General features: G+C 40.5%; 1 protein-coding gene across 2 annotated transcripts; it reads right to left on the reverse strand.

Annotated features, from left to right (window-relative positions):
* Positions 1-1564: 1564 nt before the first annotated feature.
* LOC144599867 (gastrotropin-like) lies at positions 1565-15836 on the reverse strand. Of its 2 annotated transcripts, none has more exons than XM_078411129.1 (5): positions 15701-15836; positions 8650-8720; positions 2671-2843; positions 2113-2202; positions 1565-1997 (listed from the first exon to the last, which is right to left on the reverse strand). In XM_078411129.1, exons 2-5 carry the CDS (start codon positions 8714-8716, stop codon positions 1941-1943), a joined length of 387 nt encoding a protein of 128 aa, XP_078267255.1. In that variant the 5' UTR covers positions 8717-8720; positions 15701-15836; the 3' UTR covers positions 1565-1940. The 2 variants fall into 2 exon arrangements, with proteins under 2 accessions (XP_078267255.1, XP_078267256.1); XM_078411130.1 differs by having other exon boundaries at positions 15686-15799.
* Positions 15837-16045: the final 209 nt, after the last annotated feature.

Raw genomic sequence — 16045 nt, forward strand, 5'->3', positions numbered from 1 at the left:
AATTTACTTGGACCATCTCTGATGCCACCCCCCCTTTTTTGATCTCAGTCTCCATCACAAGAAATAGACTATTGACTGACATCTATTACAAACCCGCTGTCTCCCACAACTATCTCGACTACACTTCTTCCCACCCTGCTTCCTGCAAAGACTCTATCCCCTACTCCTAATTCCTCCGTCTATGCCGCATCTGCGGCCAAGATGAGGTGTTCCTTACTAGAACATCTGAGATGCTCTCATTCTTTAGGGAAATAGGGGGTTCCCCTCTCCCATCATAAATGAAGCCCTCACTCGTGTCTCCTCCATGCTCCACCTTTGATCCCCCTCCCCCAAGTCGCACCAGAGACAGAGTCCCCCTAGTCCTTGCCTTCCACTCCATCAGCTGTCGCATATAACACATAATCCTCTGAAATTTCCACCACCTCCAATGGATCCCACCATTAGCCACATTTTCCCATCTCCATCCCTTTCCGCCTTCCGTCAGGACCGGTCCCTCTGCAACTCCCTGGTTAACTCATCCCTTCCCACCCAAAGCACCCCCTCCCCAGCTGCAACTGCAGAAGATAGTTGAGAGAGCTGCTTCAGTATGTGAACCTTCCAACAGGTTCAGGGAACTGTCATGCAGGCTGACTTACTCAACTGCTCCCGCTACATAATCAATCCTGGAACCTTCTGGGTGTGTATGAGTTTATACCTTTTTGCTAAAGGGATCAGGGGGTATGGAGAGAAGGCAGGTACAGGCTACTGAGCTGGATGATCAGCCATGATCATATTGAATGGCGGTGCAGGCTCGAAGGGCCGAATGGCCTACTCCTGCACCTATTTTCTATGTTTCTATCGCACACATCATGCTTTCAAAACTGTTAGGCAGCCAGGATTCCAGGCATTCTATCTTTCTACTTTGTTGTCTTTATTACCAGAATTTGATACAAATTTCTAAGTTTAGTCAAGGGGAGCCAATAATATTGCATCGACCAATTGTTATGGAAAATGAAGGAATAATCAGCAACAGCAAAAATGGAAACTAAGGAGAAAATCCTGGGTGCATCTGAAAGCACAAGATTCCACGCAGCCTGGAACTTTGCATATCTGGGAGACTTGTCACAGTCGGCTTGTTCATCACTGTCTCCACCAGAAGCACTGGAAGCTGAATGCAATAAGTTTAAGCTTCTTCAGACATATCTCTCGTTTCCCTTATCTCTATCCAGTTTGAAGAAGGGTCTCGACACGAAATGTCACTCATTCCTTCTCTCCAGAGATGCTGCCTGTCCTGCTGAGTTACTCCATCTTTTTGTGTCTAAGGGTTTTCAGCATTTTTTCCCCCATTACTGCCAGTTAGATTTATTTTAATATCCAGATATGAATTCTATTGCTTCTAATTTTAGTTCTACTTAAACTTATTGCATTCTGTGATCTATTAAACTTATTGCAATCTGTGATCTATTATTTACAAAATACTTTGATACGAGTTGATAGAACTAGTATGAGCCATACACACCATTGCATTTGGACTGAATGGCAGTAATAACAGGATAAAATTACAGAAAACATGAGAAGATTCCACAATTAATTCCTTTTATTTATGCATTCATACATGGTAGCTGATTAAACCTGCCTATACGTGCACATTGAACATATTTTACTGATTATGGTATTCTTCCACTGAATGAATAGTGCAACTAGGATAGCAAGAAAGCATATTCCATCTTCAAGGAATAATCATATATGGGGATATAATTTCAGTGTAGAAATTTAGCATTAATATCACAGATTTAATTCTCTTCATTTGTCTGGAATTATTAAATGCAAGCAATATGAAAAATGCTGATGATTATTTTTTGAATAGCAGATCTTGACCCGTGGAAAATATATTCAGTATCCTGAATTGTTTTTTACTGCAGTGTTGGGCTATCATCAGCCATGATCCTGTCTTCATCTTTTTAAGATTTTTTTGTGTGGAGTCTTTTTAAAGTGATCTCACCGGAGGACACTACAGTCTGTTAAAAAAAAAAGGTTTGTGACAATAAGCTTGAGGGCAGTACAGCAAAACAATCTTTATGAAAATGTAATTTAAATTATAAATGTTTAAAACGTTTTAAACCAGTGACTCACTTCAATCAGTTTGTCTCCATCAATCTCAACTGTATGAGTATACTTGGGAAATTTCATGATGAGTTTTCCTCCTTCTAGTTTTACAGTAATCTGAAGAAAAGCAAAAGGGATTTTTTTTCAGATGAACAAATTTGCAACATAGGAACAGCTAATTCATCCTAAATAATATATGCCATCATAGATTCCATCTGAGCTTCTCCCAACTATCTGCAGCGAACTCATCAGTAAACGTGCTATACTTTCCTTTTTCATGCACCAACACAGACAGCTTCCCTTTAAATGTATCTCGGCTCCTCACCTCAACCTGACTAAATTCCACAAGAAAGCAATAAACTTTTCAGAACCATCCCCAGTGCTGTTACGGCTATCCCTAAATTAAGAGAAGTGAATGCGGGACACTCTAGGAGTACTCAAAAGTGCAAATCATTGATATCATTTATCCTCAATGCCCAGCTCAAAAACTTAATTCAAAAGGATAATAGAAGTGCATGGAATTCCAAATCATTAAAGATTAATACCTTCTTGAAGCAACAGTGAAATTCATTTCTTCAGCTTTACCTTCGTTTTTTCATAGTTCAGCATTTCAATTTCTGATTCCTTCCCGACAGTAAACTGATTGGTTGTAGTATGACATGGATAAATTTGAGACCATGTAAATTCATCACCGTTCTGGACAACCTCTGTGTCAAACTTCACATTCTTCCCCTGTTCAATGCAATCTTCAGGCACACCTGCATCATGAATAATGCATCAAATTTACACAAAGTCCTATGTTGAGTAATACAACTGAAGTTCCTCATCCATTTTTATAGGTTAGTTTTCTTGCAGGTTCCTCATCCATTTTTATAGGTTAGTGTTCGTGTTTAGAACATTTTAATTGTGTTATAAATAACAGCTTCAAACAGTTTTGAAGAGCTAATGACTAAATCTAAAATGAGCATGGATAAATAGTTATGTGTAGGAAGGACCAACAGATGCAGGTTTACACCAAAGATAGACACAGAATGCTGGAGTAACCCAGCAGGTCAGGTGACATCACTGGAGAAAACGAAAGGGTGACGTTTCGGGTCGAGATCCTACTTCAGACTAGGAGTGCGGGGAGAGGAAAACACAAGGTATGAAAAGGTTCAGAACAAATCAGAGCTGCCATCGCTGACCATGGAAGGTGGTGCCCACGATGGTCCATTGTTGGCTGTGAAAGAGGTGGTACCGAAGGGATATATGGATGCGAATAGTGGAACCAGCCCATGATGACTGGGGTGGGGGAGGGATGGAGAGAGAGGAATTGCAGGGGCTGCCTGAAATTAGAGGAATCAATATTCATACCGCTGGGTTGTAAGCTGCCCAAGCAAAATGAGGTGGTGTTCCTCCAATTTGCGCGTGCCCTCAGTCTGACAGTGGAGGAGGCCCAGGACAGAAAGGTCAGCAAGGGAATGGGAAGGGGAGTTAAAATGCTTGGCTACCGGGAGATAACGTAGGCCAAGGCGGACTGAGCGCAGGTGTTCAGCAAAATGATTGCCCGGTCTGCACTTGGTCTCACCAATGTATATAAGTCTACACCGAGAGCAAAGGATGCAGTGAATTAGGTTGATGGAGGTGCAAGTGAACCTCCTCCTAAACCATCAGTATACTGATGATTACTGGCCTACTCCAAACCGAAATAAACTGCCCTCGTCACATTTAGTTTCAATTAGTACATAGAACAGTACAGCACAGGAGAGGGCCCTTAGGCCCACAATATTTGTATCGAACATGTTGCCAAGTTAAAGACATGCCTATACATATCCACTATTCCTTGTTCTTCAATGTGCCTACCTAAACGTCTCTTAATTTTCACGATCGTATCTGCCTCCACCACCACTCCAGGCCCCTATCACTCATTGTGGGGAAAAAAACATCCCACACATCTCCATTAAACTTTATCCCTCTCAACTTATAGCTAGGCCCTCTAATGTTGGATATAATTAAACTAGATTAGCTGTAAGAAATAGCTGGATAAACTTGGATCGTTTTCACTGGAAGGTCAGAGGCTGAACAAATATCTGATAGAAGTTTATATAATTATGAGTGGCATAGATAAGGCAGACAGACAGAATATATTTCCCAGAATTGAAATGTCAAATATTAGAAGGCACAGCATTAGAGGGGGCAAATTGTATAAAAGACAGTGGTAGATGCTTGGAACGCCCTGCCACAGATGTGGAAGCAGATGTGACATGGAAGCAGAGATAGTGGTGTTTTAAGAGGTTTCTAGATAGGCACATGAATATGCAGGGAATGGAGGAATGAATATAGATCACTGATAGGCTGAAGGGGTTAGTTTCATTTGGCATTATGTTTGGCACCAAAGGGCTTGCTTCTGTGTTATATTGTTCAATGAGTTCTAAATAGGGAATAGACAATAGGTGCAGGAGCAGGCCATTCGGCCCTTCGAGCCAGCACCACCATTCAATGTGATCGTGGCTGATGATTCTCAATCAGTACCCCGTTCCTGCCTTCTCCCCATACCCCCTGACTCCGCTATCCTTAAGAGCTCTATCTAGCTCTCTCTTGAATGCATTCAGAGAATTGGCCTCCATTGCCTTGTGAGGCAGAGAATTCCACAGATTCACAACTCTCTGACTGAAAAAGTTTTTCCTCATCTCAGTTCTAAATGGCCTACCCCTTATTCTTAAACTGTGGCCCCTTGTTCTGGACTCCCCCAACATTGGGAACATGTTACCTTCCTCTAACGTGTCCAACCCCTTAATAATCTTGTATGTTTCGATAAGATCCCCTCTCATCCTTCTAAATTCCAGTGTATACAAGCCTAGTCGCTCCAGTCTTTCAACATATGACAGTCCCGCCATTCGGGGAATTAACCTAGTAAACCTACGCTGCACGCCCTCAATAGCAAGAATATCCTTCCTCAAATTTGGAGACCAAAACTGCACACAGTACTCCAGGTGCGGTCTCACTAGGGCCCTATACAACTGCAGAAGGACCTCTTTGCTCCTATACTCAACTCCCCTTGTTATGAAGGCCAACATTCCATTGGCTTTCTTCACTGCCTGCTGTACCTGCATGCTTCCTTTCAGTGACTGATGCACTAGGACACCCAGATCTCGTTGTAAGTCCCCTTTTCATAACTTGACACCATTCAGATAATACTCTGCCTTCCTATTCTTACCACTAAAGTGGATAACCTCACACCTATCCACATTAAACTGCATCTGCCATGCATCCACCCACTCACACAACCTGTCCAAGTCACCCTGCAACCTCATAGCATCTTCCTCACAGTTCACACTACCACCCAGCTTTGTATCATCTGCAAATTTGCTAATGGTACTTTTAATCCCTTCATCCAAATCATAAGGAAGGATTAAATAAATCAGCCATTGGATCTAAAATAAAACTAAAGAAAACCTACATGTATGCAAAGGCAAAATAATATCTTGAACAATGTACACATGTTGTTGATGAAGAGAAGGGCAGGGTACAGAGAGATGAGGAGAGAAATTGGAAGCAAGTGAAAAACAGAGGTGGGGACACAAAGCAAGCACAGAAAAGGAGATGGGGAAAAGAAGAAGAGAATTTTGATGGAAATATGGAAGGTGTTGAGTGACAAATATGTGCTTGAAATTATTACAAATATGTTTACAGGGTTAATATTACATTAAGGACATCTGTGACTTTTGAAGCTTGCATTGCTTATAAGGTAGAATTTGTTTAGGATAGTGTGTGCAAACTAAAGATGTTTTTTTTATTCAACTAAGAATAACATGCCCAGACCTGCCAATACTCCAAGGATGACAAGTCTCACTGATATTGGTTCATCTTATTATAAGCCCCAAGAGCATTTTGAGTCACACTCCATGTCGGTGGCTCTATGTGAACAGGTTTTGTATTAGGTCTAATTATTATACAGTTCATAGTAAAGGGCAGTGTTTCTATAAATCAAGGCTTCAGGGGCTTTATAAATGAAGTTATAAATACAGAAATTTCTTGCTGGATAAAATGACAAAATAAGGCACCCAGTATGACTTTATTAAAATTTGATTATCAGTTGAATTCCTCCTCGAGATCAAATAAGTGGAATTGGTTACTGACTTCCCATATTGAATTATTAAGTTATTCTGCCATGCGCTATTTAAAAAAAATTCTTCATGGAACAGTTGACATGGCAGAAAATGAAATGTTTCCCTGACTGGTGATACAAGTACCCAGCACCGGGCAATCTGGTTGCCGTGTTTACCTGTTTTGAAAGTAGAGGGCCCACCTACATTGTTAGTTTGAAGCACCCCGATTGCCGTGATGTGGCCTCGGGGGCTCCAGGTCTTGTGCTGCCCTCCCCACACACCAAATGCCCTTGAAAGCTTTTAAAAGCCAGCAAAATTGTGCCTCCCGCTTCGTCAGCTGTCAAGGTCAGAGGCATGTAAATGCGATTAAGAATGAAATAAAGAAGTTCAGACAATTAAACATTTTTAAATTGAGACACAAGAGACTCCAGGGTCAGGCGACCCAGGATCCCAAGGTCGCACAGGAGGGCCGCCGAGGACAAAGGGGGATCCAGAGTGGAAGGCCATTGAGAACAAATGGGGAGACCTGGCATGGGAAGGGAGGGGAGGGGGGGGGGGGGGGGGGGAGTGCCGAGAACTAAAGGGACCGGGCGTGGGAGGGGTAGGGGACCAAAAAAAGGGGCAAAAAAATAGGTGCTTTGTAACTTTGTCGGTGCCCTTTACTCTTTGTATCCCAGGTATGTAAAACAAAGCATCTCACTTTGACTTGTCACATTTGCCAATAAAAGTATCTAATCTAATCTAATCTATTTTTGGTATAAGCCAGCATCTGCAGTTCTTTGTTTCTATAGATTGAGTATAAAAGTTGGGATATTATGTTACAGTTGTTACAAGACACCCTACTATAGGAACGATGTTGTTAAACTGAAAACATGCAGAGAAGATTTATGAGAATGTTACCAGGACTTGAGGGCCTGAGCTCTAGGGCAAGGTTAGGCAGGCTTCGAATCTATTCCTTGGAGTGCAGGAAACTATAGGATGATCATATAGTGGTGTATAAAATCTTGAGGGGAATAGATAGGGCAAATTCACAGAGTTTTTTACCCAGAATAAGGAAATTAAGAATCAGATCACATCTTAAGGTGAGAGGGGAGAGATTTAATCGGAACCTGGTGGGCAGCTTTTTCACACAGAGGGTGGTGGGTAGAGGGAATGAGCTGCCAGAGGAAGTAGTTGAGACTGGTACTATAACAATGTTTAAAAGACATTTGGCCAGGTGCATGAATGGGAAACGTTTAGTGAGAAATGGGCCAATAACAGGCAGGTGGGATTAGCGTAGATGGGGCTGGGGCATTTTGCATGGCATGGACAAGTTGGGCTAATGGGCCTGTTTCCATGCCATGTGACTCTATGAACCCAATGAGTCAGACAGCATTTGTGCAAGGAAATTGACCGGACGACATCTCCGTCTGAAGAAAGGTCCAACGGTTGACAGATGTTTTTGTTTTTTTGGAAAGGTACACACTACTTAATGCAATCATTTTGCTAAATGGATGTAGAAGTGAAATATCCTGCTCTGTGGAACTTTCTGAATATATTGCCATTAATTAAATTTCTGTTTTTGCTCACCCAGATGCAACATATAGATTATTACAGCATGGGAGGAAACTATTCAGCCTAACACGTGCACTTCTCTTCGATTTAGCTATTCGTTTAATCTAATTTCCCAATTCTTTGTATAGGTAATGAGGTTGAAAATACTAATGATCCTCCTAGGCCAGATTTATTAACCAGAAGTCGCTGTGATTATCTTTTATCACTTACTGTTGTTTTCTCTCTTGCTGAGAGCAGAAACGTATTGATAATGCTATGTTTGCACTCCGATGCATTATTCATATCAGTAAATCCTGATAAACAATTAAACACTGCATCCATGAAATGCTTGATGCATGTCACATCCAATTTAAACGCATATTTGCTTAGTGTGAGAATGACAGCTGCTGAAAACCTCAGATAAATTTACTCCTTCCTGACTGAAGCATATAGGCCAATTGTCACTGAATCAAAGATAAACTAACAGATTGGGATTTGAGCTGAAAAACTTAATGTGTTTTTCTTCAGTTTAAACCAGCAAGTGCAGTTCCTTCCTACCCATTTTGTTTTTCAAAGGATAAGTCTTAAGAATGGTTCCGACCCAAATGTCACCAATCCATATTCTCCAGAAATGCTGCCTGATCTGCTGAATTATTCCCGCACTTTGTGACTTCTTTTTAAACTAGCATATGCAGTTCCTTGTATGTACAAGTTAATGACTGGATAACTAGGAAACCACTTTGTAAGAAAAGCATTTTATCCTTCCCAATCGAAGTACATCGCCTTTTCAATAATATCAGCCTAACACAAATTTCATGCCTTCTTACATATGTTGCGGTACTTGTTTAATAATTGAAAAGGACGGAATGCTTACTTAAAATTTGTTTGATCAATATGTTTGATCCAATTGATTGTAATGGTATAATCACAAAAGATCTCTTACCTAAAGCCTTCATAAATTCTTCATAGTTTTCCTGATTCCCAAATGCATACTTGCCACTGAAGGTCATTTTGCTACAAAAAGAGAATCAAAGATTTAATATGTGTGGTGACAGTGAAGGCAGTCAGCACAGTGTGATATAGTCAGTGTCTGAATACTCCCCCTGCACCTTGTGATAAATCGCCAGCCGGACCATAAATCATTCAACATTGGTCATTAAACCTCAGTGTGTGACTGAGGCCAACAAAGCTTCTTAACCCTTTTAGCACCAAGAATCAAAACACCTAGTTTGCTAGGATGAACTCTATCAGAATCTCAAGGATGAGCACTGAAGTATGGCTAGGAATTCCAGTGAAACTAAGAAAAGAGTGAAAATTGCTTTCAACACAGCATCTCTTTGAATCTTTCTTTATGGGGACAACAGACAATCAGGTAATCAAAAAGAATGGAGAGGATTCAGGAAGGAGTGTTGAATGGTTGTCTTTTTGGCTTTTGGAAAAAGTTATTGATAACCTAGAGTTTTAAGTTCACGTAAATTAATTTTTATATGTGAACATTCACTTTGTTACAATTGTTAGAGTCACAAAACTGGCCTTTCACAAGACAGACAATTTTAGCCTTTTCTAAAGCTTTCAGACACTTAGTAAAGGAATGCGGATGCGTATATTGCAATTCCTAATCCCAATTCATGCCAAATCTGCTCAGATATAATTCCTGTTCATAGTGATCTACACTGACTCCCAAACAGGTATTAAGTAAAATTGTACTCAAGTACTTACCTATCTAGGTAACCTTCCTACAGTAACAACCTTCTGATTACAGTGTCCCTAAACTGACCATTTTAGATTTGCTAACTGCCACTGTTGAGTCCCCTGCCTTTAGCTGCGCAGGTGTAAAGATTGAAAGAGACTGCATAACCTCTAAAGCCAATTGTGTCAATGGGGGAAACAAAGTGTGGATGCCATAGATTCAAATTTGCAATAACAGACTTTTTTTCCTGTGGGATTTTCAAAAATAAAGATCTTTTCAATACCAATAAATTTACTTTTGCTACTGCAAGCTAAAAATACAAAAGAGCCTATGGTACACTATTTAACAAAGTATTGTCGTTGTGTAAGTGTTAATGCAAGTGATTGCTTGTCATTTTCAATGGCAACGCTTGGTTAAAGTAGCAGCTGTGTTCTTAAAAGACAATAATGTTTAATTACTATGGGGAACCATGTTTTTTCCCCCATGTATTGTTTAAATCCGAGACAGCTTTTTTTCCTGCTTGTTAATTTCCAAATTAACTTTTAATTGGTTCTTTGGTTCCCAATCAAAATCACATTGTAACCAATTCAACCTGTGTAATGCAAATAAAGTTCCCTAAATCATCACTTGAGTCACATCCATTTTATGCTTTGGAACCACACATTATAGCAGAACCACCTGTACTTACTTTCTTCAAATCACCTTCAACATAACTTCCTTCCCAAAACAATATCCAGGCAAAGTTACAGAATTCAATGTAAATGAAAGGTTTGTCCCAATCATAAAGAAAGGATTTGAAATGAATAGATTCGTAATGGTGGAAAATATTGATTTCAATATTAAAAGACCAACAAGGAAATTGTGAGACACTGCTAATCGTTAAGAGCATCCATGGACACTGTGTGGATACCATAGATTAGTAACAAGACACTTTAATGTTCATATTCAGGAAAAATAACAAAACTGACTTAATAGGTTTACTTCAGTACTTTGAGAAATAATGTTATTAGTTATTGGAAATAACATTGAAAATTATCTGTTCAATTCACATGTGACAGTGAACAGTAGTCTTGGGGTCGTTCCTGTCCTGAGAATTTTCATTGACAAACGATAAAGAAAAGCAATGGAAAATTGAAGCAGTTAGTGAAATTTTAGAATATAAGGACGTTATCTCAAACAGTTCAGTGTTCTGGTCAGACCACGCCTCAGTTACTGAGTGGAGTTTTGGCGATTGGGCATTAAGGAAGTCTTGATAGCAAAATGCACATGAATTTCCCAAATTTCAGCTGTGAGGAATTTGGAGAAAATAAGGATTTTCAAAAGTTGTGTTGAAGAGATGTATATTGCTTTACTTAAAATGCAGGATAATTCAAATATTTAGTACTATTTAAAAATAACCAGTTAGAATAGACCAAGATAATAAAAAGACAAATGGCAGGCGGTTCTTTTCAACAATAAATGATCACACTTAAAATAAACATCCTGTTAGGATAGCAGAGGTCAAAACACTAGAATCGTTTATGAAGCAATCTGACGCAGCAATGGGTAGAATATAAAGTTATTATGAATCTTATGAATAATGAAATTGCAATGTGTGAGATATCCCAGCTTACTCCAGTTGCCTTCAATTTCAATCCATATGACACTCACATCAGAGGGCAATGAAAAATTTACATCTTTAACATTAATTTAACAATGTTTTCAAGAACCTCCCAGGTGTGATGAGAAATTGAGGTTTTCTTTTGTGGATGAGGAAATCTAGAAAAGGAACTGCTTCACAATTTAAAAAGTCTAAAAAATCAAAAGTGAGATTTAAGATATTGATAGTTGGCTAACAGAATGAACTGAAGTCTGAATCATCAGTCTGAAGAAGGCTCTCGACCCGAAACATCACCCATTCCTTCTCTCCAAGATGCTGCCTGACCTGCTGAGTTACTCCAGCATTTTGTGATAACAACAGAATGAACTTTGTAATGCTTGATCTTTGTTAATTACTTGGCTGGCCTCATCCTTTGTTTATTTTTGTGTATTCATTTACTTTTTTTTAACTGAAATACATCATAAATCCCCCAATAGTGAAGTAGCTGGTGTGTGTAGGATGATGGCTTATCATTTAAAAGATTCAGCTACTTCACAAGATGAAAATGATCATACTTTTCAATGCATGTTATCTGCACCAAAAAGATACAATGGTAAAAATACAAAAATGAAATTCCTGTCTTTAAACATTTTCAATAATTATCCTGTAATATTCACTGTTCCAATGAGCATTTTTATTTAGGTTTTCTTCATTTAGAAATTTCTGCTTCTCCACAGGAGAGTACAATGGACAAGCTAGTAGAACTGCAGCCTCAAAGCTCCAGACAGCCAGGTGGAGGCCAAGTCAATGGGTATTTTTAAAATGGAGATTAGTTGGGAAATGAGACGGGTCAGGTGACGGAGCTATGTGTTGAGGAGCACTTTGGGTCTAGTGATCACAATGCCATTAGTTTCAATATAATTATGGAGAAGGTCAAATCTGGACCAAGGGTTGAGATTTTGGATTGGAGAAAGGCTAATTTTGAGGAGATGAGAAAGGATTTAAAAGGAGTGAAATGGAACTTTTTGTTTTATGAAAAGGATATAATAGAGAAATGGAGGATATTTAAAGGTGAAATTTTGAGAGTACAGAGTCTTTATGTCCCTGTTCGGTGGAAAGGAAAGAATAATAATTTGAAAGAGCCGTGGTTTTCCAGGGAAATTGGACACTTGGTTCGGAAAAAGAGGGAGATATACAATAAATATAAGCGGCAGGGAGTAAATGAGGTTCTTGAGGAATATAAAGAATGTAAAAGGAATCTTAAGAAGGAAATTAGAAAAGCGAAAAAAAGATATGAGGCTGCTTTGGCAAGTAATGTAAAAGTAAACCCCAAGGGGTTCTACAGATATGTCAATAGCAAAAGGATAGCGAGGGATAAAATTGGTCCATTAGAGAGTCAGAGTGGACAGCTATGTGCTGAGCCGGAAGAAATGGGGGAGATATTAAACAATTTCTTTTCTTCGGTATTCACCGAGGAGAAGGATATTGAATTATGTGAGGTAAGCGAAACAAGTAGAGTAGTGATAGAAATTATGAGGATTAAAGAAGAGGAGGTACGGACACTTTTGAAAAATATAAAAGTGGATAATCTCCAGGTCCTGATAGGATATTCCCTAGGACATTGAGGGAAGTTAGTGCAGAAATAGCAGGGGCTATGATGGAAATATTTCAAACGTCATTAGAAACGGGGATGGTGCCGGAAGATTGGCGCATTGCGCATGTTGTGCCTTTGTTTAAAAAAGGTTCTAAAAGTAAACGTAGCAATTATAGACCTGTTAGTTTGACGTCTGTGGTGGGAAAATTAATGGAAAAGATACTTAGGGACAATATATATAATTATTTGGATAAACAAGGCCTGATTAGAAACAGTCAACATGGATTTGTGCCTGGAAGGTCATGTTTGACTAATCTTCTTGAATTTTTTGAAGAGGTTACCAGGGAAATTGATAAGGGCAAGGCTGTGGATGTTGTCTATATGGACTTCAGTAAGGCATTTGACAAGGTTCCACATGGAAGGTTGATTAAGAAGGTTAAATCATTGGGTATTAATAGTGAGGTTGCAAGATGGATTCAACAATGGCTGAATGGGAGATACCAGAGGGTAAGGGTTGACAATTGTATGTCAGGTTGGAGGCCAGTGTCTAGTGGAGTACCCCAAGGATCTGTGTTGGGTCCACTGTTGTTTGTCATTTACATTAATGATCTGGATGATGGTGTGGCAAATTGGATTAGTAAATATGCAGATGATACTAAGATAGGTGGTGTAGTTAATAATGAAGTAGAGTTTCAAAGTCTACAGAGAGACTTGGGCCTTTTGGAAGGGTGGGCTGAAAGATGGCAGATGGAGTTTAATGCTGATAAGTGTGAGGTGCTGCATTTTGGTAGGACAAATCAAAACAGGACGTACAGGGTAAATGGTAGGGAATTGAGGAATGCAGTGGAACAGAGGGATCTGGGAATAACTGTGCATTGTTCCCTGAAGGTGGAATCTCATGTGGATAGGGTGGTGAAGAAGGCGTTTGGTAAGCTTTCCTTTATAAATCAGAGCATCGAATATAGAAGTTGGGATGTAATGTTAAAATTGTACAGGGCATTGGTGAGGCCGAATCTGGAGTATGGTGTGCCGTTCTGGTCGCCAAATTATAGGAAGGATGTCGACAAAATGGAGAGAGTACAGAGGAGATTTACTAAAATGTTGCCTGGGTTTCAGCACTTAAGCTACAGAGAGAGGTTGAACAGGTTGGGTCTTTATTCTTTGGAGCGTAGAAGGTTGAGGGGGGACTTGATAGAGGTTTTTTAAATTTTAAGAGGGACGGACAGAGTTGACGTGGGTAGGCTTTTCCCTTTGAGAGTGGGGAAGATTCCAACAAGGGGACATAGCTTCAGAATTGAGGGACAAAAGTTTAGGGGTAACATGAGGGGTAACTTCTTTACTCAGAGGGTGGTGGCTGTATGGAATGGGCTTCCGGTGGAAGTGGTGGAGGCAGGCTCGATTTTATTATTTAAGAGTAAATTGGATAGGTATATGGATAAGAGGGGATTAGAGGGTTATGGTCTGAGAGCAGGTAGATGAGACTAGGTCAGAGAGAGTGGTCGGCGTGAACTGGTAGGGCCGAACGGGCCTGTTTCCGTGCTGTAGTTGTTATATGGTTATATGGTTATATGGTAGTAGCTTAATTTGTAAGGGCGTCCAAGGTTACAGGGAGAAGGCAGAAGAATGGAGTCGAGAAGGAAAAATAGATCAGCCATGATTGAATGGCGAAGCCGACTCGATGGGCCAAGTAGCCTAATTTGGCTCCTATGTCTCATGGTCCAATCCCAACTTTTGGTACTGTGTGATGTCCGCACTTCCACTTGTGACATCCTGTCTGCCAACCAATTTTTTATCCATGTCAACACCCTACCCCCAATACCATGTGCTCTAATTTTAGTCACCAATCTCCCACGCAAGACCTTATCAAAGGCTTTCTGAAAGTCTAGATACACTACATCCACTGGCTCCCCTTCATCCATTTTACTTGACATGTCCTCAAAAAATTCCAGAAGATTAGTCAAGCATGATTTCCCTTTCATGAATCCATGCTGACTTGGACTTATCCTTTTCCTGCTATCCAAATGCACCGCTATTACCTCTTTAATAATTGACTCCAGCATCTTTCCCACCACCGAAGTCAGGCTAACTGGTCTGTAATTCCCCGTTTTCTCTCTCGCTCCTTTCTTGAAAAGTGGGATAACATTAGCTATCCTCCAATCCACAGGAACTGATCCCGAATCTATTGAACATTGAAAAATGATCACCAATGCGTCCACTATTTCTAGAGCCACCTCCCTGAGGACCCTGGGATGCAGACCATCAGGCCCAGGGGATTTATCATCCTTCAGTCCCATTAGTCTACCCAATACTATTTCTCACCTAATGAAAATTTCTTTCAGTTCCTCTACCCCCCCCCCCCCCCTAGATCCTCTGTCCTCCAGTACATCTGGGAGATTTTTTTGTGTCTTCCTTAGTGAAGACAGATCCGAAGTACCTGTTCAACTCTTCTGCTTGAGATGCTGGGTGGCTGTCTCATACCCCTGTCCCTCTGGTTGTGGTCACCACACCGGAGCTAAATGGGCGCCTCCGTGTTAACCCCCTGAGAATGAACTGCCTCTTCCCGGTCTTTGTGTGTTGTAGACAATGACTGGCTGATCTCAGCAAGCCACATACTGCACTGTGAACTTTCAAAGCTGCAACATGATTTCTATGTGGCCAGGGCTTGAAGGAAATGAGGAGAAGCAGCCCAGGCATCTACAAAGTCGTTTTTAGCATATCTTCAAGTTGTTTCCACCCTCCAAAAATCTGAAGTTTGTAACGCAATTTTATTTTTCACATGATTCCCGATTGTAATCGAATGACGATAATGGAGGGGTTTGTGGATCACTCTGGCGGAAGGCAGCGCCCTGATATTAGTCATTAACTACCAGGCCATTTAAGCTTTACCCCAAACACTACCGTTAAGATTGAATTATTAAGTAACATAAAATGTTGCACAAAACGGATTCGCACAAAACGGATTCTTGGGGGCATGTCTTAGCCCCGTCGTCATGTAAAGACTCGCTCGTCCAGTTCTCACTCAATGCATTTTTAAGGCAGCAATTCGAAAAGGAAACGAGCTTCATCTCACCGACTTAACCCGCAACATTCACGGCGAGAGAGCGGCGTTCACTCACCCGGCTGATACATACCTCGGTGATCACCTCTCCAGCCCCAACGGATTGACTCCGGGCCCCACAGCGAACCAGAGCCACCACAAACAACCCAGTCGGCCCGTCCTCCAAAGTCCCCCCCCTTCACTTCTGTTACATCATGGAACCTATCAGAATGACCAAAGTATTCACTTGTTTATTTGAAATGGGCAATGGGAATGTTTAATGCGTTAGGAGAACTTAAAGCTATTGCTTATTGTGTAAGAAATTATAACCGACGGAAAATAGTTCAACTGTGACAAATTCAGCAGTAAATATATTGATGATAACTACACTGTTCGTCTAGGCCAACATTCAGCTAAACTCTTTAAAAGGACTGTATCA

Source organism: Rhinoraja longicauda, chromosome 14 (genome assembly GCF_053455715.1).
Source record: "Rhinoraja longicauda isolate Sanriku21f chromosome 14, sRhiLon1.1, whole genome shotgun sequence".
Lineage (NCBI taxonomy): Eukaryota > Metazoa > Chordata > Chondrichthyes > Rajiformes > Arhynchobatidae > Rhinoraja > Rhinoraja longicauda.

Coding starts and splice junctions, on each gene's coding strand:
- LOC144599867 (XM_078411129.1), bottom strand. CDS start 8,716: ATGACCTTCAGTGGCAAGTATGCATTTGGGAATCAGGAAAACTATGAA. Junction 2,844..8,649: donor AGAATTTATGAAGGCTTTAG/GTAAGAGATCTT, acceptor TTCATGATGCAG/GTGTGCCTGAAGATTGCATT. Junction 1,998..2,112: donor ATGGAGACAAACTGATTGAA/GTGAGTCACTGG, acceptor TTTTTTTAACAG/ACTGTAGTGTCCTCCGGTGA.